Source organism: Rhamphochromis sp. 'chilingali' (assembly GCF_963969265.1).
Source record: "Rhamphochromis sp. 'chilingali' genome assembly, chromosome: 18".
NCBI lineage: Eukaryota > Metazoa > Chordata > Actinopteri > Cichliformes > Cichlidae > Rhamphochromis > Rhamphochromis sp. 'chilingali'.
In genome coordinates, this window is record NC_137945.1 from 24,898,718 (window position 1) to 24,922,119 (window position 23,402).

At 42.0% G+C, this 23,402-nt stretch overlaps 1 protein-coding gene across 2 annotated transcripts in view; it reads right to left on the reverse strand.

Moving 5' to 3' along the window:
• The window catches only part of mmp16a (matrix metallopeptidase 16a (membrane-inserted)), a 75,151-nt gene that overhangs the window by 3,768 nt on the left and 47,981 nt on the right, over nt 1-23,402 (reverse strand). For both annotated transcript variants that reach the window (XM_080865209.1, XM_080865208.1), the window contains 4 exons: nt 22,431-22,592; nt 17,929-18,140; nt 5,338-5,476; nt 43-193 (listed from right to left, as the gene is read on the reverse strand). In XM_080865209.1, coding sequence (XP_080721335.1) covers nt 43-193; nt 5,338-5,476; nt 17,929-18,140; nt 22,431-22,592 — 664 coding nt within the window. The remainder of the gene's footprint in view (nt 1-42; nt 194-5,337; nt 5,477-17,928; nt 18,141-22,430; nt 22,593-23,402) is intronic.

The following is a 23,402-nucleotide window of genomic DNA, read 5'->3' on the forward strand; positions in this document are numbered from 1 at the left end:
AAGAAAGTCCAGAACTGATCTAAGACCTCCACTCGTACCCACCTGTCCCCTTTAAAGAAGTAGGTTTTGGCCACATCCTCCCACCACAGGGCGGTGTCGATGCTCTGTGAGGGCATGCCATGGGCAAACTGGGAGATGTCCTTGGGGTATCCGGACTGCAACACCGTGTCCTTAAACACCCAGAACTGCTTTCCTGCATATCGAGAAAGAGAGTGAGAAAACAAATTAGAAGGAGGACGAGTAACCGTGGGGATTACCATACAGGGGGGCAAAAGACCCCAAAACGCACTGAACACACGGCAGGCAATAACCTGTTGCGTTGTATTACTGTATTTGATGCTGATACTGTTGAAAGAGGGAACAGAAATGGTGACAAGCTCCCCTTGCCCTTGCTTAGAGGTGCTCTGGGAACTTTTTGGCGCTGGCAAACTGAGCTGGTAACTGCTCAGCTGTGATAAAAGGAAAAAAGCTGCAAAGCTTGTGGGAAAACTGGCAACCAAACAGTCAAATTAAAACCTTTATTTTTTAAAAGTTTCCTGGATCCATGAAGCCAAGAAAATACTTGGGTTGTGATATTGTTGCTGAAATATTAAAAACCATATATCTTTTTCTGCTTTGTTCCTCGCCTCCATTTTTTCCTCTCTACAGCCTCCTTCCTGTGGAGTAATTAGGTTAAACAGCACATTTCTGACACCGCGTGACCCCAGGAAGTGCATTTCTTCATCAATGGTGGAGGCGTAGGGTGGGTCAAGAGGAAATGTGTGTTGGGGTGTGTGGGGGGAGGTACGTGGCAGAAAAGAAAAAGGGAAAGAAGGAGTAGGAATGACAAAGGCAGAGCAGATGGCGTTTTTATTATTCCCTTTTTATGATTAAATCAAATGAAACGGAGCCTGAGGCTATGAATGTTTGCTGTTTTATGAGCGGGAAAAGAGCAATCATCGGTTTAATATCTGCAAAATACTTACAGTATTTCTTTCAATAATCGCGGCGCTGACAAAAATAAATCAGGGTTTGGAGGAAAACATAAAAAAGGGCTGACAAGGAGGAGTGTGTGACATGTGCAGATGTCAGACACACACACAGTACGCTTCAGTCGCCTCTGAAACTCTGTAACATTCAAGACAATGAATATAAGTAAATTGAAGTTTTTTAAAGCTTGTTTTTAAGACAAAAACAGAGAATCAAAGATTCAAACCGTGTTTGCAGAATCCGATTAACTGGCTGTGTTTAAAGAGCCGGATCCTCGCGTCTCCCTGGTGTCTAACTAAACACCAATCAGCCTGAAACACTACATGGAATTTCTGCAGGGTCAGCTTTACAGATGACCACACAACTTCTTTCTTTCTTTTTTTTAACAAATGCAGGAAATGGATGTCAAATAAGGGAGGCAAAATCCCAGCAATATCTGGCCTCATTCATTTTCTTCACAAATTCCCCATGTCTGACATTTCACCCTAAAGTATTTAAACAATACGGATACCTTAGAGATGGAAAGGTGGAAGGAACAGTAGGACAGGGTGTTGGCTGAATGTTAAATGGGAAGGCGAGACCTGCAACGGCCTCTTTTTTTCTCAAAAGGAAATTCCTGTCATTTCAAGTCATTCTCTCTCAGCGCTCCGCTCACCGTGGGTCACGCTTCCTCCCGGCCTTGATACGCCACGCTAACACGCCACACCCTGAGGTTAATAGTGACCCGTCCCCAGAAAGAATGAGTTCAAATTGATTCATAAAAAAACTCCCAAACTTTCCCTTCTCTCACTCTTTTTTCCCCCCAATCCCACATAGAATGGGATTCTCCGTTCTCGCTTTCTTTTTTAAATTGGAGTCGACTTGCATCGGCCTCCACATAAAAGTCGAGCTTCATCTTCAGAGCTGTGAGGGCTGCTTTGATGTAGTGGTGGCTCTGGCATCTGCTGCACTGCAGCGACTAATCCCCCCCCGCCTGCCCTCAACAGTGTATGAAAAGTGTTATATAGGATGAAGATTTGTTCCAAAAAGGAGACGCCTCCTCTTTACACAGGCCACACACAAAAACGGGAAAACCAGGAACCACACATGCGCCTGTGAGTACTTAACTTATTATGCATACGCACGTGCAGTGTGACCCCGTGGCTTTAATGTCTGCTTGAAATCATCGCGTTCAGATCTGGAAATGTATTCTTCGACACGGCGTTTAAGCAAAAATCATCGCAGGCTTTTCCACGTACAACAAACAGCCTATGGAGATTCTAAGTTTGTCAGATATTCTCCCATAAAACTAAAAACTGCTACAACTGCGCCGATGGAGCACGAACCGTGCTGACTGCTACTACTGAACATAAACCAAACATAACCCCCATTTCTCACAAAAAACAGAAGTGTAAACTGACTGCTATTTTGCATGATACCTCCATCTGTAACCCTGTGTTATAAGGTAGGGAACAGTAAATGTACTAAAAGGTTACACTGTGTTAGAAGAGTTCCTGCTCAGGACCCGAGCATTCACCCTTTCAGAGCCAAAATGCCAGGGTATTAATGTTTTGGCTAAAATTAGATGCTCTGTCCTAAATGTTTTATTTCGTCTGGGGCAATGAGCATTCATACCTAAATTCATTATACCGCCCCCTCTTCTCTACTTAATGTTTCAGATTAGAATCTGCTGCTGAAAATATCTTTGTTTGAGACATTTTATCCTGCATTTAGCTATCGAGTACATACAAAAACCTCTTCATGGGGCAACAGTTTTACAAAGAACAGCCAAAAACAGTAAAAATGTTAATAAAAACTTTATATAATTCATGGAGTTAACATTAGCTGCAACACTTGGTAGCTAGCTCTGATGCAGAAGTGACAAGCTAACAGTAAGTGGCTAACAGTAAGTGGCTAACAGTAAGTGGCTAATAGAAAACATACGTTACTGTAGAGTATTATATAAAAAAAACACTTTTTCTACTTTTGTTTTGCTTTATTAAACTTCTGTTAAGTTTTGAGTGTTTTTGCAGCATGTTTATATTTGCCGGTGTTTTCTTAAATTGCAGAGCATTTGACCTCTCATGGCCACCGTGAATATCTGCACTGACACAATATACCACACAGGAAGAGAGCCAGACATAAGCAGGATACCAAATACCTGTGGCTGTGTATAACTGTAACCAGCACCATGACCTCAAACTTGAAATAAGACCCTACAAGAATACGGAGAAAACCTCTGAGCAAGCATTTGGAAACAGTGGGAGGAAAAAACTCCCTTTTAACAGGAAGAAACAAGAACAAAGCAGAACCAGGCAAAACTGGTTGGGAGTGAATTCAATGACATTTTTAATTTAAAATTCAATGTACACGCCAATACTGGTCCAGCCTACAGCTCGAGTTCAATGTGAGAGTTTTGATCATCTCTAAGTGATTAAAATTGGACGTGATGAGCGAGTGGTGAGTGTCACTGATCTTTTATGACTCTGGAGGGGACCATAGGGTTGCCAAATGAAAATCAGGTTATATTTAGAAAGACTTGAAACTATCAATCAAAGTCATAATTTTCCCATAGATTTCTACAAACCTTTATTCTTTCTGCAACGATAAAAGTTGCCCCCTGCTGGTCATTAGAAAAAATGCAAGTTTAACCTACCACATTAGCCGAGCCTGCGTATTGTTCTGCTCTTAATCTGAAATAAAACAATATAAGCCATGTCTGCATAATTTAGATGTAGGGAGTAGCTTTGTCTGTCCTCTGACACAAAAGCCTCAATCAAGCTCTGATTGGATCCTGCCTCCCAGGAGGAAGATACATACCCCTATATGTGTGCTGTGCATATGCAGGGCGCCTCCGAGTAAAGCTGCAAAAGCCTATGCTAATCTGATTAATTTAATTTCAATTCACAACACAGCTTCTTATTAATCAACATTTCTCCATGTAAAACACTCTTCTTCTAAATCTGCCTGCATGGTGTTGCCAAACTGTGAATGGTAATTCTGTAAGGGCATATAGCCTGATTAGCAATCCACACAGCAGGCCCGGTTCGACTGATGCGTTTAAAATTCATGCTGAACTTCTTGCGTCTCTGAAGAATTCAGCGAGGGAAACAACTAATACACTGACATTGGCGTAGGAACGAAGAGCACACTCTTAATGTATACTGTGTCTGTTTCCAGACCTGCCCAAAAAGCACTAAGCTAATCAGTGTCTCAGCCATGACAGCCAAAGCAGACTCCAACGTCCCCATCTGTGGATGTATTTTAAGAGAATTCATCAGACGAGAGCTGTTCAGAGTATATTCAAAACGCCTGGTTAGACGAGGAGTTAACGTGCCGCCTTCTGCTTTCTGACCGACTTTCTTCCTAATTTTTCTTCCAAATGGTGACAGTCAGAACAAGGCCTTCTGGGAAATCAGCTGCATGTGTTCAAATGAAAAAAGGCATTCTGTTAGTATGAATTTTCTAACTCCACCGCTGCCCAGTAAAGAGCAGGGTGGAGGAGAAGGCAGCGAAATCAAACTTGCAGAGCTCGTGGCACACCCGGGACCAGCAGTCTGCATTTCCAGGAATTGTTTGGTGTTGGAAATAGAAACGAGTTTGAGAGAAGATTTGTAGTTTTTTTTTTATCATCCCAGCAGAGTTTCGTTGTTACCTACGTCTCCTTTCATCAACACCCTTCCTTCCCCGCCTTTCCCTGCCTCCCGTCCTCTCTGTGTGTATGCAAATACGAGGGCCGTGTTTGTTTGCTGCTTCTTTTAAGTGGCTTTGCAGCTTCAGACATAATTAGTCGTAAAGCTGTGTTTTGGGGGCTCAGTCTAGATTTGAATGTGAAGACAAATCTTTCAGCAAAGCAAAAAAAAAAGAAAGAAGAACAATTAAAATCACGTCTCATCAAGCGGCGAGGCTCTCCTTGCACATGCTGTTCCAGTGATTTCCTAGACCTGTGCATACAGATTGTGTTTAACTGCAGTGGACGATTTTATATGAAAATATATCACTGGAGCAGAAAAATGCAACACATGCATTATTAAAAGGCAAAACTGTTTGTGGTAAACTTTCCTACCAAAGCAAAACAACTGCTTTAATCCTCCCCAGACTTGCACTAAACTCTGCAGTGCTCAGAGGGAGCATGATAGCATAAAAAAATCCCTCTATTTTCAACATACACACATGGAAATTGAATATAGGAGGAATGAGCGTCCAGCTTATACAAGACGATGACTTGTAGGGATAACAGAGCAGACATGGAGCTACTGCAAGCCGGGACTGCACGGAGGCAACTGGGCTACAGCACTGCAGGATCAGATAAAAAGCTTTATGATGCTTTGCCTGTAATGAAAAACAGCTTTACTAAACAGTGATGGTGGTGGAGTGTAAAGGACTCACCTTTGAAGAAGACAAACTTGCCCTCGCTGTTCTCATAGACTGCGTCTATCTTGGGCGGCAGGCCTCTCCAGAACATTCGGATGGGCATGGGGTATCCCTGCATTACAGAGTTATCTTTCACCCGCCAAAACCAGTGGTCCTGAAAGGGAACAGAGGACTATGTTAGGAATAAATGAGAACCTTTAAAGGTCTGACACACAGATTGTCAGAGGTAGAATATACCCTTAGAAGTTGAAAGCATGATGTCTGCCGTCATCCTATAAAGGCCTTTTTGGCAAAAAACCCCAACAAAAAACCCAACAAAAAGCCCGCTTAGCGAAGATTTAGCTTTCCTCTTTCAGTGCAGCAGCAATCACAGGAAGAATCCAGTGTGTTCTAGAGAATAAGACGCACGCATGTGTGAAAAACATCATCAGAAGATCAAGTAGGAAAAAATGCACATGAATGTTTCTAAGATCCCAAACAACACGCTGCCCTGATCTAAGAACAGAAACAAACTACAGCTATAAGGAATTTCTGCATATAGTGACACAGCTGGCAGTGAATCTATCTGATACGCTGAATTCAGGCCAGCGCCTTGCTTTGCTGCTCATGCAACAAAGCCTGCTGGTGACAGCCGTGATGCTTTTAAGACACACATGTGCTTTCTCAGGTTGTCTGGAAAGCCTCGGCGACTGTCGCTACACATGCAGAGCCTGAAGAACATGCTGGGAAAACCATCAAGTAACAGGGGCAAAAGTGATAGTCAGGAGCTTTATGAGGACCCAAGGGGCTGACTTCTTTTTTTTTTGGGGCGGGGGGGACAAGTGGAAGGTGTGTCTTTTTGATGTTGGATGAAACTTGATGACAGAGGGAGCCGGGGAGAGACACAGCTGCAAAAGCCATTAGGACTCAGAAAGATGTCCCACCCTTTGGCAATGAATGGCCAATTGCACCTCCTTAACACGCTGGGCGCTCGGGCCAAAAAAGCCCGACCTCGTAGGGAGGGATGCAGGGGAGACAGCACATCATCGCACCCTGCCTCATTCACAGCGAAAGCTAAATAAACAGCCAATTTATCAAAGACTCTCTGCACAGCTCTCTTTCTCTCTCTTTGTCTAATCCAATTGTTTCTCTGGGACTCTGCACTCTCCCTGGACTCGTCCTCCTCTTTCTTTTCATTTTCCCCTTGTCTCTCATTCCAGTTCCTCTGCTTTTTCCTCTCCTCTCCCACTCTCGCTCCACACCTACTGCCTCCATAGATTTCAGTTGTTCAGCATTTTCTTCTGTACGCGGCCCGGCCGAGTAATTGAAAACAGATCAAAACTGTGAAATCCGAGCCATTTGAGTCCTTTTGACTTTATAAAAAGGGAAAATGTTCTTTCTCCCGCCTGCCCCAACTTCCCACTCCCACTCTGAAAACAAAGCTCGGGCGACTTGTAGAAAATTTCAGCAGGCGCTTCTCAATTACAGGAACGTTCAGAATAATCAGAGCGAGTTCAGTCTTAGCGAAAGATGGAAATATCACACCGCTCTCCGCTTTGAGAAAAAGGGCGGTACGGAGTTTATCACGTATACAGTCTCGTGGCACATGACGATGCATTCAGAGCGATGAGGCTGAATTCAAATCTGGTTTCTACAGGAATATAAATTCTGCCCTCCTGGATAAATAAAAAAAATCTGGTTCTACCGATGAGTTTTTGTGCTGAGGAAAGTTTGCGAAGCGGATCCCAAACTGCCTCGCCGACAGCTGAACCGAGTGTTTTGTTGGCAAAATCAATACTGCACAACACACTGGTGTACTGCATGAAGTACCTGACCTGCTGAGCTGACAAATCAACAAAACACACACACACACACACACACACACACACACGATGGAGAGCACTTTGCACTTCATTAATTCTGAAATGAACAGGTATCTGTTTAGCGCATTAATTCATGAGGATTCTGCCGCAAGATGACTGGCAAATAATCATTACACAGAGACACCAATCAGCAATCCCGACTAAAACCGTGTGCCTAATTAATGCTCGGATCCTTCTCGTTCCACCTTAACAGCTCTGAACCACCGCAGCATTGACACCTGACCTGTGGGAATATCTTTTGGTGTCTGCTACTAGTAGGGGTGGGGAAGATTATTGATGACTGATAGATTCAACAAACAAAACAGCCTCAAGTATCACTTGAGATTTAAAGTGGCGCAAAATACTAAAATGAGGCGCAAATCAGCCATAACATTACACTGAATGACTACAAAGAGGCGAAACAACAACAGAGTGAAGCCAAATGTGCCCAGACAGCCAAAAAAACTCGAAATGACTACAAAGAGATGCAAAAAAATCATAAAAGTGACACCAAAAAATGAGAAAGAAATGCAAAAGAACAAAAAAATGCAATAACATGTACAGAAATCCAAGACAATTGCATATGTAGGCAAAATGATTAGTAAAGCGTGCAAGTGAACAAAGTTACACAAAAAGATGCAAAACAGCCATAAAATGACAACCAAGTGACACAAAATGACCACAAAGAGAACACAACAACAACAACAACAACAACAGCAAAGTGGCGTCAGACGTGTACAGAGATCCAGAAAATCATAAAAAGACCAGCTGTCATGGTCCTGGGCCATGTGGGCCCAGTATTCTTAGTTTTCATGTATTTTTGTATGTTGTTCCTTATTTAGGCCATGTTTTCTGAGTTGCCCTGTTGTGTTGTTCCCTAAGTGTTTTCCCTTCATGGCTCTCTCCCCCCTGTGTGCCCTCTATGTATTTATGAGCCCTCGTCTCCCTTTGTGCTTTATTCTATGTTTTCCCCAGCCCGTTATGTCTGCGTTCTCCCCGTGCTCTCTCTCCTCCTGTTTGAACCTCTGTGTACGTCCTGCTTTACTTTGCCCATCTCCCATCAGTGTTACGTTCACTCCTGCCGTGTCTTGTTATGATTATCAGTGTCACCTGTGTTCCCCGTGTGCATCCACTTCCCCTGATCATCCCTCATGTGTATTTAGTCTCTGTGTTTCATGTAGTCTGTGTCGCGTCGTCTGTGTTATTTCCCCTACCCCTTGTCGTAGTATCCCAGCCATAGTTTGCATTTTGCTGTCTAAATCTCATTAGAGTCATAGTTTCCCAGTCTATGTTCAGGTTTTCCCTCAGTTACTTTGTTGTTCTTTTCTATGAGTTTTTCAGCCATAATAAAAGGCTCGTTTTTGTTGGAATCCACTCCTGCATCCTCGTTTGTGTTCGCACCTGGGTCCACCACACACCTTTCCGCACGGTCTGCCTCCGCAGACCTTGACAACCAGCGATGCAAACGACCATAAAATCACAACATAAAATGGTAACCAAGTGACACGAGACGATTAGAAAGCGAGGGGCAAAAAAACGATTACAGAGATTCAAAACAACTCAGCATCACTAATCTTTGTGAGCCGAGCTGAAACACACTGGTGTGAATTACACTACGCGTTCACACGCCGACCCTTCACAGCGGCATGCTGGGTACATGACTCAATCAGACTCTTAGAAAGTTCGAGGCTGATGACTTACAGACTTTGCCCCGACGTAAAGCGCCAACACAGGAATGAAAAACAAGAACACGGCACATTTAAGAAGTGACTCAAATCGTTGAACACTGCATAAATACTTATCAATCAATGAAAATGAAAAGAACCGGCGTGAAATCTTTCTGCAAAGGACAAAAGAGCAAGTAGACCGCCCTGTTATTAGCAAAGAACAACAAGTGGAGACAATGAAGCTATTCCGAGAGATCAACGCTTTTTTGAATTTGTTGTGTAAAAATGAGGTTAAACCTAAAAACCTCGACACCCACGTCAGCCCCGGGTAAGCATCTGCTGCCGCCTTTTGTGTTTATGTGCTGAGAGAAGAGGTGAGAATATGACAGGCAGTGATATCTGGATGACAGCCGCGTTGACCTCTCACTCGTCTAACATGACGCACGCACTCGGCTTGAGTCGTCAGCAGAGCACGGGTGCAAATATTTCAGACGGATGAGGATTAAGGTCACAGTTATCTATCTGCTGAAGTCTACTCTGTTCGCTGAGGAACTGAACTCTAGAAGATTTTTCTTAAATACATGTGCGCTGATGCATTTTGTACGCCTTCTACATGGAAATGGAAATGGGGAGGTTTCCATCTCGCTGCAGGGCAACCTGCTAGTGACAAATAAAAGCTGTTTCATTCATTCATTTCATACATGTGCTCAAGGCCAAGAAGCAAGACTGCAGGGACGTAACTGTAACTGCTGTAAATAATGAAGCGCGACCTTCATCAGCGCAACAAAACACGGCAGCTTTCACTTCTCAACCTGCAGCTCTTTCTTTCCGTTAGATTTTAATTCTAATACGCCAGCTTTACAGTTCATCTTTGTGGGGACATTTTCCAATCCAATAAATGTCAGCGTGGCGCTCTGTGCACGATGTAAGCCTCCATCCCCAAAGTCAAGAGTGCAGAACGGTGTTTAGCAGCTCCGGCATCAAACTGCCAAAATGACTGGCTGTGTTATCAGTTTCTGCAATTTTATACTCTGAAATAAACTTCAGTCGTATTTTTTAGAGAACAAAAAGTGATTTCATGGGAAACAACAATTGCAACTGTTTATTTTAACTAGGTGTGTTTATGTTTCGGGAAAAACTATGTCATCATGGGGAAATTTGCCGCTGCTAAAAAGGCTAAAAAGCAGGGGTGTCAAACATAAGGCCCAGGGACTAGAATTGGCCGAGCAATGGCTATAATGGAAAATACGATGGATGGCATAAATTTGTACCTGTATTTGCTACACCAAAGATAGAATAGATAAACCACAGAATGACTTTCTGCTTAGTGAGCAGAACTTTTTCTATAATTTTATGCAAAAAAGCTGAGATGTGCTGTTAAAATTACACTTCTTCATCTTATATTAAGATATCACAGGGATTAAATTAGTAGTTAAATGTCTGTAGGTTGACAGAAAGTCAAGTTTCACTCCTCTTGTCCAACCTGAGATCAAAGTGGGCTGTACGTGGCCCCTTGAAGTTTGACATTCCTGCTCTGAAGCACTTAGGTACCAATCTCACAGGAGGACATTAAACATATGGTAAGAGAAAAGGATCAGAGAGTTAGCTTAGCTTAACATAAAGATTAGAAAATGGGCAAGCGGCCGGCACATTTCAAACTGGAATGTGGGTACAGATTAAAACAAATGATAACACATAACACATTATTAAGTGAAATTCAGAGGTGCTGGTAGGGGGTTTGTTACCTTTGAGCATGCCCAAGCTGGCTGCTTCCCCCCTGCTTCTCATCTTTCTGCTCAGTTAAACTAAGCTAAGCTAATCACCCAGAGGCTTTAGATTAAAATTAGACACGAGAGTGGTGTTCAGCTTTTCATCTCTCTTTCTCTTTGAATTCTCAGGACACCTGAAAAAGAAGTCTTACAATTGTCCAAAAATCCACTCCAGACGCGCGCTATTTTTGGACTCTCTCTCTCTCTTGCTTTTCATTTCACTGCTCAAAAAGATATTAAGAAGACACGACAGCTTACTGCCCATTTGGCAACTGCTTTCTCATTAATGGATGTCATAGTCAAGGAGCGTGGCTCCGGCATCGGCAATCCTGAACAGCGAGGCGCCCCGCGGCAGAATCCCCTGCTCTATATCTGTCCACACGAAGGAAGGAAGTGTCCCTCAGTGAGTGGGCGAGAGGGGTGGTAGTTTCCATTTATTATATGTCTATATAACGGGCAACGCACCAATAATGGAAGCTAGAGTAGATGAAAGCATTAGTGTGTCGAGTGTTGGGTGGAAGCTTATATATAGACCTGTAGGGGAAAAAACGTATACCTGCATGTGGGCACAACAAAAGGCTCTAATCCTGTCCGTGTAATGCAGCTACAAGTGTCCGAACATAATGAGTCACTGTTAAACGACAGCAGAGACATAGTGGGTGAAATGAATTTGGAGATTTAAACTATCACCTAACAAGAGCTACAACAATTTCTATAGCACCGCTTTCACAGAGAGGTTTTACTGAACAGTGAGCTTTAATTAAAAAAATTAGCTTTAGGGATAAAAACTACTTTGGGAAAAAAAGAAACCTTATAGCACAAAGAAAAGCATGAGCACAGTAATTTCCCTTTTTGTAATCCTTGCATCCTTGTTTTGAATTCTTGCTCCATAAAGGCAATACTGCAGCTATAAGAAAAGCATGTTGTAGGGAATGTTTAGTTAAAATCCTCAAATCCCTGTTTGGATTTTCTGCCTCTAAAAACTGACAAGACAGCAGTGAGCCATAAACCCAAATCCAAACTTTAATTATGATGTCTGAGACTCCATCCATATTTTACTACAATCCAAGCCTGATGGGAATTGAATGAACTCCTGGAAACTTTTTTTTGGTCTGCTTGTTGTCAGACAGCATAAGCGTCACACGCGGGCACGTTTGCGGTACAGCGGGAAAAAACTGGTTGCAATTAAAGCCCGAGAAAGCACTCTTCACCAGTGTACGCATGCATATACATGAATGTGTGTGCTGCTTCCAGCTCCGGTGGGAGAGCATATGGCCTGCGGGTTCACAGAAAGTTGAACCTGAAGTGGCTGCGACCATAAAACAACAGTAACTTTGTAGCTTTACGGGGCATTTACCGTTGACACTGGATCTGTGAAGTCATCGGTGAACCCCGGGTGACCCCGTGTCACCTCACTAGGAAAGAAAAATGAGCCACCGTAAAAAAACCACCTTTAACAAGCATGACTCCCGGCCTGGCTGTGTAGATTAATGTTAACCCGTATAAATCAGACATCTTTCAGCACTGCTTGAAAGACTAGTCTATCCCAGCATTCTTTATAACAAGGACTTCTGCGTCATAAAGAGCCACAATCAGGGCGTCTCAGCCCTGAATGTTACTCATCGATCCTGAATCTGTAACGTTACGTGAAAGTGGAACATTTTTCCCAGCGAGTCTTTGATAATCTGCTCTCCGTTTTAAATTCACAGGTGGAACATGTGAATATTTTCTAAAAACAGAAACCTCTGTCTCTGCACGGCAACGTTGTCGCTCTTGATTCACTGTTTTCTGCTGCTGTTTTAGTGCCACTCGTTAAGAATACCTGTTCTGTGAGCATCTGAAGGTCTAGAACAGCAAAAATATTTGATGAGTATCCGACAGCAATCATCCAAATATCCTGGTTTGATAAGAGATGTTCCGTATACAAACCTGTAGCCTCCTATATGTTTTAAAACAGAATACTTGCGATATCCAAAGTTTCGACATACATCCTCATCAGAGTTCTGCCCTGAATGATCATTTTAAATACAACAATACTTTTTCCTGCAGCCTATTTTTCCTTTTGCAGAGCAGCGGGTCCATGTGAAAAGAAATCCAAGCTCTGAATTGCTCTAACAATGAGCTGCAAAAGCCTACTATGATGCATATCAACAATGAAATTGCACTGAAAACCCCACTGCTCCCAGTGAATTTCACCAGATCACCTTCACTTTAAAGCTCCCTACTTTACATTGCTGGACCACCTGTCAGGGGCGGCGGGACCGCTGAGATCTCTGCTATAATGACTTGGCATCGACTGGCCTTTGGTTTTCCAAAACAATCAAGCTGGGATGGTGAATACAACCCAGTTATGTGGGGCCAAATGGACCCGCAGAGCAAAGTAACCAAGCAAGGAATCAATCGAACAATCAAGTAAAGAACAAATCAGCCTTGTGAAGTTAAAAACCCCCTGAAAACTCAGCGAGCCATCGCTGCAGCCAGTCTGTAAACTCGTGCGTGTACATTGGCTGGTTCTGAAGGGAATTTATCAGAGTCCGGAGTAATCCAAACATCTCTAATTATGATTCCAGATAAACTGTTTTACAGTTGGGCAGCTTCATCTACCAGGAGGAAAGAGGCGTTAACACGATACGTCAGTCTGCTCGCAGAAAGTTGGCAAAATACTCACTGAGAATCAAGAAATATTAGGACCACCTGCTCCTCCAGAAAAGCACACTTGGAGATGGAATCCAAGTCAAACCCGTGCTCCCTTATTCATTTCACTTCACTAAACACACTTGATTCACGGGCTGAGACGCAGATTACTCTAAGGGGAGAACAAATCATCATGACTCTGATATTGCTGGTGGTCTTAACGATGTGAACACAGTGGATTTACAGCTACGCTTACATGTGTTCTGCAAATCTTTCCCCTTCGCTCCCCGGGATGTTTAGGAAAATGTGAGGCGGTGCCAGCGAAACGCTGAAAGCCAACAAAATAATGGAAGCACCATGCCAATTTAACATAAGTGGATACCCACTTAAGCCGAGCAATTACAGGTTCCCCTGCTTATTTAGCACACTATCATTAACTAAGACAAATTGCAAACATGATGTCTTTTGCATACGGGTTGTTTTTCAAGCACTGTGCACATAAGCTATCATACATCACAGCTTTACGTTACAGAGTTTGTGAATTATGAAACAATTGATAATACAGTGCTTAATAGAAAAGTGACGGGACTAAGCCAAATGATGCGTAACAAAACAAGGCTGCAGTGTACAGATGAGCAGCAAGTGCGACACAAAAGAAACAGCTGAAATATGACTTCATCAAAATGCTCCTTATCGTTTTAATATCTGTTTGCTAAAATGGGCTCTCTCCCCACAAACCATCACATCTCTGCAGGTCCATTGCATCCTGGAGAACTATTGGAACATACAATAATAAAAATGATTCTTTTATTTTGAAAGTGTAAATATAAGTAAATAAATCCTAGCAATACACAAAAATGAAATCAATACAAAAAATTACTGAGCAAAGGGTTTAGGCTAAAACTTTAGCTTATTACACTTACAGCCTTTTATAACAGGTATTCATTTATAAATAACTGGACATTATTAACTTCAGCTTATTGTTATTATTATCTATATAACTAGGAAAGCTCATTCTCCTTCTCTTGACGATACTTTAAAGATATAACACATTTTGGGATCACCTTAGCAGAAGGCATCGACAATATCATTTCCTAAATGTTGCCAGCATAAACAAAGGCAGTAAAATTTTAGCCTCATTTAAAGATAAAAGCCATTTTTACAAAAGTTTGACCTTATTTGACCTTGAAGAAGAGGTCAGAGGTCCAAGGTGACATGGCATTTAGAATCAGCATAGATCATCACCTGTATGTTGTCAATGCAAACAATGGCAGGTTTCAATAGTTCCAAATAGCATTATTATCACTTTGACCTTCAGATTAATCTATTGGCTTTAAAGGAGATGTCAGAGGTCAAATGTGACATGCTATTTTAAATCTGTCAACAGTACTTACTATATGCTGACAATATACACCACACTAAGAATCGTACTTTCTAAGTTACGAGCCTTTTTGTCAGTTTTCCACCAATAAATCGTGAGGATGAGCTTGAAGATGTCGGTGGATGGAAGCCAAATTTTAGCATGACCCCCTCTACACCCCTACAAAGTTCTAGCAGAATTCATTCACAATGTTCGGAGCTATCGTGTGTCCTCATCACAACTGCCAAGGACGTTTACCCCTTTTACAGAAATACATCTTTCCAATATTTACACTGACCCCTGCCTTTTAAACATACTAGTGTCTAATTTTAAAGAGCCTCTAGAAGCAGATTCTTTTGTGCTTTACACATCTTCAGCACAGTGCTGAGATCAACAATATCCTACAATTGTAAGGTGTGAGTTATATGAAATGGTTGGCTCATAACAATAAAATCATGACATCCCTTGTTTTAGGTCCTCACAGTAAAGCAGCGGAGCACATACACAGCATCCTTCCACCAAGGCTGAAAATTCACTCAACACCGAGCATCAATAGAGTCTCTTGATCCAGAAGAATCCAGGTTTGTGTCTGAAACCTTCTTGTGAATATAAGGATGATTTCTCACCTCACTGTTTTTTTCCCATTTTAATTGATATTTAATTGTAATAAATAAATATAGTCTGTGGGTCAAGCCCCACCTCTGCAAAACTGTTGTTTCTGAATAATAATTTTTCAATAATCCTGAATCCTGCAAACAAACTAAACCAATCACATAACCTCTTTGGCAAAGGTAAATATATAGGTAGCCATAAATTTAAAAAAAATAACGAAATATTCATGTAGACTGTGTTGGATTGTAGTGTTATTTTATGCCATGTTATACCCCGAATTAAAGATTGTGAATTATTATGTAGATTAGTTTGCATTATTCTCCTGAATTAGAAGAAGCTGATAACTATTGCATTAGCTAAACTGATTTGCATTACATTAGACTGCTGACTTGTTGTGAATGAATGACATTGCTTTATGATGCATTATACTGCTGAGTTATAAGAAATACTGTGCACAGAGAGTTATTGTCTTATTTGTCTGATTAGAAGAGAACAGAATATGCTGGAGTTTTCTGCCCCATCTCAGCAGGAGCAGATAAGCAGGGAGCCAAGGTCGTAGCTTAGGCGCTGTGTGAGAGAAAGCATGTAAATGTTTAGGCTTTTTATGATAAGGTGGAGGCACCAGAGGCTATAAAAGTTTGAGCAATGCTCCACCATTTTGAGATTTTGAGGCTGTCTGCATCAGTGTCCATCTCCCACGCGTGTGTTCATTAAAATCATCGTTTGACTCAACCCGACCGGACCAGTGTTGTTATTGTGGTTTTTTCTCTTGTTTCCATCCCCAATTTTGAACCTTAACAACTGAGAAAAAACAATGCTTGGATATATAAACAGATTAGATATAAACAATATCAAAGTCATGCTTGAGACGACCAATGTGATAAATTAAGACCAGGAAACTTCTGCAGCAGTGAACCACATTTTAATTTCAGACGCTGGGATCACTGGGACAGATATTTAGAGCCTTTCTCCTTCACTTCCTAAAGTCATAAAACATTTGGCTGATTGCTGAACATCTTTTTTTTTATCTCAGCACTACCTCTGAGCTCTGTAGACATCCCATGATCCTCATCACTCCATCAGGACAGGCTGTTGCCCTGGGAGTAATGAAGGCTGACAGTAGCTGCTGCTGCAGGCACCATGTGAAAGAGAGAGGCTGGACTAGACTACTGTGACAAGCAGGTATTGTTTCCACAGCCAAACCAGGCTCAGTGTGGGCTTCCAGTCTAATTTTGGGTAAATATCCTTACAGGCAGCAGCTTCAGCTCCACGAATCCTTTTTTTTTAAATTTATTTTTTGAGTCAACAAGAAGAAAGTTGCAGCGAGGGGTGCAGAGAGGACGAAAACTGGTTTTACTCTGGCTCCACAAGTCTCTTATTTAACCAATGAATACTGTCTACTTATATCCACAGAAAATACAGTCACACTCACATAAAGCATTAGAGGCACTCTTTCTCCTTTCTGTGGAGAACACAGGACAGCTTTGTGCAGCCCCAGGGTTTTTCTCTGTTCCTTACTGCATGTTGCCAAGGTCTCGCTCTCACAAGCTAAGACCAAGGATAAAGATGTGTGTTTTTTCTCTTGTACTGGAATGAAAACCAAGCTGAGCTTCTCTAGAGAAGGAGAAACTGTATTCTACTGTGCACTGCATGCCTTTCCTTCTTTGTAAATTCTAGTTCAATAGACCCCAAGTTAACTAGGAAGTCTTCCTTCAGACATAATAGCCTCTTTAATAATGGGATAAAATACAGAGGCAACAGCTTCAAGAGAACAGAACAGGTTCCACAGTATTTCCACAAGCTAGAACCGCACTGTGAAACTGTGAAATAACTTATATTACCATCAAGTGAAGTTTTTCCACACTATGCACATGCCAAACATGAAGCAGAATAACAGAAAAAGCTCTTATTTAGGTAATAATATTTAGATAATCCTCCAAACTTACAGCAATTTATTCTGCATGTAACTACAACCCAACTTTAAAAAACAAAACCAAAAAAGTAGCTGATGATAACAAGCAGGATGCAATCAATTTAAAATCATGTATATATTAGATCCTATTATATGTACTATTGTGTATTAAACGATTACACATTTTATATTACACAGATTTATAATACATATTTACAATATTGTTGTTTCAAATGGAGATTATATCCTCAAAGCTAAACTTTGTCAATATCTGTTTAATCCGATTAGATAAAGTTTTCTACTTCAGTTATTTCGTGCTGCAAAATGAGATTGTTGAGCATGCTAACACTGACCTTATGACCTGTCATGAATCCTACCATAAGACCGAGCTGGGCTGCTATCAGTCTGAAATTGAGCCCTCTTGTTAGTAGGATTCCCAGTGTATTTTCATGTATTTATTATTAATTGTGTTTTCATATATTTAATAAAATATTTATCACAATTTTTCTCTGTTGGTCTTAATTAAGACTAACAGAGATGGACTGTAGGGCCAGGTTGTTCTTGTGTTGGTGTTATCAGCTAGTCAAGTTATGTATTACACCCAGACGTATGGTGCAGGGATGAAGTCTCTTCTAGCTCAGTGGTGATTTGGACTGGGAACAATGATTTCTGTGCTCCCACACAGCTAAGAGATCCAGGCTATTGGTAAAAGAAAAAAACAGCTCTTGGGTTAAAAACTTGAGATTGCTGGAAACAAACCAAACGTGAAGAGCCCCTAGCTTTGTTGTGATATCACATGCTGTTGTTTTACCTTGAAGACGAACATCTCCCTTCTCAGTATGGCCAGGGTGTTGAAGCCTCCATCGCAGATGTTGGGTTTAGCATTGGGCTGCGACGGTCGCGTAGGCAGCATTGGGAGTTGCGTCTGCCTGTCTTGTTTACGAGGGTCCGAAGGAGGATGGGAGCGAGGAGAGGGCGCCGTTGGCAAAGGCTTGGTGGGCTGGGGGAGTTTATCGGGCGGCCCTGCGGGGAGTCAGAGAAATACATCTTATACGTCTCCGCAACATGTTGTTTTGCTTTTTCATTACTTCACCAGTTGAAGCTAACCAGCACTCTGATCTTGCAGGAGAAACGAATGTTCAAGCCAAGTTTGGTGGTGCCACTTGGAAAAACAACAACAAACAAACAAAGGTAAGAAGTGATGAAGGCTGCCAACGAGGACTCAACAAAGATATGAGAGAGAAAGGAGTCCACGGATAAACAAGATGAGGTCAGTGGGTAGAAATCAGTGGGTAGATGTTAACGCTGCAAAGTTTAGAGATTCAGCTTAGCAAAGCATAATATCATACGCTATAAAGACACAAAAAAACATCAGAGCAGAATTAGGTTTAATAAATGTAGATCATGTGATTTCATGCCAAATTCATGAATTACTGTACGTGATAAAGGGAAAGGAGTTATGCACACTGAGGCAGTGGCTAATAACAAATGGGCGTTGCCTATGAATAACGCATGACGCTGCATGATTAACGCACTCTGTGACTGTAAGGGGATGAGGTGCAGACAGACTGAGGAAGACAAGACTGTGACAAGACTAACGCTTGTTCCATGGTACTGCGCCTGTGTCACGTTTGCGCAGGTATTTGCCTGCGCAGAGCTTTCTAGAGTTGTTTTCAACCTGTGCTAACGAGATCCCGTGCAGACTTCCAAAGATAGAAAATTGCAGTCTTAAAAGTACAGACGCTCATTTCACGTCAGCTCTTTGTGCTTATAATTTTGCTGACTGATTGGACCAACAATAACACCACATACTTGGCACGCTAGCCTCTATCTGGCAGCAGACGCTTTCTGCAGGTAGACGTTTCGATCCGTACATCCCTACAGTCTGCCAACAGAGACCAATATTCAGCCCATAACGTGACAGAAAGACCTCACCTTAATCAGATAAAATGTATGATTTTAATGGCCTTCCATTCTTTCAGCAGACGTTCACAGACTTGCAGAATCAATGCCAAGGCCCACTGAAGCTGTCCTGGCAACATATAGTGGCTACTTAGACATTTTACGTTGGCTCTTCCTTTAATGTGTCATCCATCTGTAGTTGACAAACCAGACAATCGCAGGATTAAGCCATCACCCAGTCCACAAAACTGATCAGCGGGTCTACACGAGAGTGATTCCATTCACTGACTGAAGTTAATCCCCTGAAATACATCCCAGATTAGTGGAGCCAAAGTACTCTGAAGTTATGTAAGCATGGGGGAGATTCACAGTCAGATGGACGTGTAAACAAACAGGCAAATGTGTACTTGCAGCTACATTGTGGTAAACCGACGACAAGAAAAGATAAACACAGCTTTTTTTGGGGGCAGATTTTGGCTCTTTTGGTCACCCTGTAATTTCAGCATCTGGCTGTTGTTAATTTACTGGAGATGTCCAGGTGGCCCACGTGTTACACCAGTACTGTGGTGACTGGCTGGACCAATCAGCTAATTCCACCGATCTGTGCACTTGAAACAGGAATCTAATCAGCGAACTCTGTGGGTGGGAGTGGGAGACAAACTTCCCACACTTACAGATATTAGTGGAACACAGATGAAAACCAGCAATGCAGCCTAAGAACAAAGGAGCTGGAGAGCCTTTATAACCACAGAATTCATTCATGAACCACTCGTAGTTCACGTTCATATTGCTGATCTGTTTGGATTTAAATAAATACTGTGTATTATGTAAAACACTCAACACAAAAAGTTCAGACATTTTTCATAGTGCATGTTTGAGGTACTTATTTTATTTTTAGTGGGCTACATACTGAATTTAGAGCACAGAAAGAAAAAAAAAAATCAATCCTATCACACTAGTATCGATCCGATACTGATACCAGCATGAGTATCGATACTATTGATATTTGGCTCGATTTGCATCATGGTTTCACCTTCTCATGTTGCAATTCCCTGACCACTACCTCAGCTGCTGCTGACCTCTCATCCCTACTACTAAAGCCATTAGCAGGATGTGAAGAGATGTAAGTGCAGAAACAGGAGGCCTGTGTGACAGAGAAACTTCAGAAGTATTACGTGACAGTCATGGTGGAGTAGTAAAGGATAGTGTTATTGCTGTAGCTGACTCCAGGGTCACTACTGATATGTTAGCCAATCTATGTGGACATACCAACTAGCAATGTGGATATGCTGACGCCTGTTTTTAGCATGCTAGTGTGGTTAAAGATATAAATGTGCAAAGAGTGAACATATACAGAAAATGAGAATATCAATATTGGAGTGTTTTATTGTTCATAATGGAATTATGACACAGGCTAATGGTCATGGTTTAAAGGAAAAATATCAAACAAAGATTTAACGAGGCCTAAAAGATATGACATGTGAGACTTTTAAAATTTAATGCAGCTCTTGTTGGGCATCCGGCCATTTAGAAGTTTAAGGCAGATTTACCCTTTAGTTATTTATGTAAAATTAGATTTAGCTCATTTTGTTTTCTTTAAAAGGTCCTAAAAATATAAACTCCAGCCCAACTTTTAAATCATGTTTACTGTTTGAGGGCTTCAGCTGAATTTCAATACAATTATGGCCTGAATAACATTAATGATTTTTGTTTCTGTCATCCCAGTCATCGACATCATGGTGCCTGAGCTCTGCTGCTTCTGTAAAAAGGAAGTGGGCTCTGAGAACGCAGGAAGTCATTAAGTTCAAAGCCCAGTGGGAACATTTGGATTTGTCCAGGAAGAAAAAAAGATTACATGACAGAAATGCCACATCTATAGGTTTGAATGTGATCTGTACTTCATTCTTTACAGTTTCAAGCTGCCAAACTTTTTATTCACATAAGTCAATACATATCGAATGCACTTTACAGTGTTTTTTGTGACTACGGTTCAAAGAGTTGAAGGAATAAACAGAAGCAGCAAAGCCAAAACGTCCAAAAACTCTAGAGGTCAACTGATCCTCAGCAGCTCTTAGCTTCCCACAGTTCCTCGTATGATTGTGCCCGACTCTCCCAGACTGCAAGCCAACAGCTGTAAATGAACGCCAATTCACTCGCATTTCCTTCGCATCTCCTTATACCGCTTCACCTTCACACAGAACCAAGTCGCACTTTTTTCCTACTCAACCTTAAGTGCATCACCTTGTACTCGATGTAAGCTGTGTACCTCCCACCTCTTCTCCTGTTTAGTACCACATCTAGCACCGGCACTGGCATGTGGAAAAAAAATGGAGGCCAATTACTGCGAGGGGGGTGGGGGGTACGAAGCTGAGAGCAGAGCTGTCATCAGTCGTCCTGCCCTTCAACTCTTGGTACGACACAGAGGAGAGGGAGGGAGGGGCAATGCAGAGGAATAAAACACGAGAGGGATGAAGAGAGATTTGATCGCTTGCCCAGGTCTGTCACTCCCAGAGGGACGTGCCCTGACCATGTAAGCAGATGGCAGGTTCTATGTGTGTGCGCGCATGCAGCCATTCAGCAGAGTGTGACTGGTGTACAGTGTCGACAGCAGTAAGGAACGATGCTGTCATTCGCCAACGAGTCGTTTCCGAACTTAGATGTCAAGCTGAGGTTGAGACGACAGCATCGGCACTCCCGATAACACATTTAAACATTAAGGCTTCCGCCTCCACAAGCCAGCCTCGTCTGAATTATCATTACAAGTATCCAGACTGATAACTGATTTTTGTCACTGCAATCTACTAATTCAACTACGAGTGAAAAAACCGAAGAAGCAAACTCTGTGGGTGCTTCCATAAATCCTTTGCCGTCAAATTGAATTTCACACTGCCGCCCCAGAGCTATATCAGCTTTATGAGAAGACAAAGCACTGTGCAATCAGCGTCTGTCAACTCCAAATGTGTGTCGATGAGGGATGCGTGCTGTAGGCGCTCTGATGATGAAGTATGATCGGAAATGTAGGTCTTAATTGAATTCAATTTAAGTATTTGAGCCTTAATTTGAATCTTGGTCTTAATCTTATTTCTGTAACTGTGAAAGTTTGTTACAATAACGCAGAAAACAAGAGCTCCAGGTGAAGGAAGATGACTTACTTTAGCTATGCCAGCTTCATATGGTTAGGTGTGTTGGGCAGTGTACTTATAGTTGAGCTCTTACATGGTCTACTGACTTGATATGTCACAGGAAGATGACTATGAATGCTTAGTATGTTATTGGCTTGCTTGTATGACAGCTAAAGCCTGAAGACTAACTCCTCAGACCACACTGATAAACTCTAATACTTGGCTGTGTCCTGCGTTTGCTTAACAAATTGCTGAATTTAAATAAAAAAAAGAAAAAAAGAAGGCTTACCATAAATTTTCTGGATGCCTAGCAGGTCATCCATTGGTAGTTTGAAGTCATCCGTGTCCATGTACTGATAGAAAGGAGCCATGATAGCTGTGGGGTCGTTGGAGTGTTCGAGGCCCAGTGCGTGACCAAGCTCATGGACGGCTACCAGGAACAAATCGTTACCTAGAAACACGAAGAGAGAGTGAAGGAGAGAGCAGCTCTGTCAGTGCTGTTGGACGTAAATGAAAACAAGCGAATTCGGAAAGAAAAAGAAAAGAGAAAACTTTGTCAGCCCCGGGTTATTGTGGCTTGTCATGGTCCACCTGTTCTAGTGCCAGAGAGGTTCCCTCAAAATAAGGCCAAGTTTTGAAAGTTTGTACAGTCGTGTTTAAATAAGCAGCAGCCCTACAGGGGAAAAGCTGACTGTGTCTTACAATATGCATCCATACATATATAAGGGTCTATGCATGAGCACAGATAATCCACCATCTGCGCTCCTAATCAGTCCATCTTCAGACAGAAACACAGGCTCGTACACATACACGTGTAATAAATACAAGTGCACTTCAAAGAGCACAGGCAACCCTGCGAACTGTAATTAGTCTCTAGCTGCGGTAAGCTGAAGACTACACTGGGTTCTTGACCTCTCGACTCAGAAACTCTCTGTGGCTAACAGCCAAACCCCAGCCCAACCCTCGCTGTATTAAAGCTGAGATATTTGGGATTGAAAGCCTCCTATTCCTCAACTTACGTCACTGGCAACCAAAACAACAACAAAAACCAGTCCTCCTCATTCTCCTCTCTGATGTTCTGCCAGCGTTTTGAATCTGACCCATAAAGAAGCTCATCATCATACAATTAGGGTTAGACTGCTACGTCTTCTATTATTTGTGGCTATACACGGGCTGTCTGTGGGAAACTATTAACCTGATTCCAATGAGACGTCTTACGCTGCAATATGTTATTGCTGAACTTCAAAGGAAAGCTTTTTTT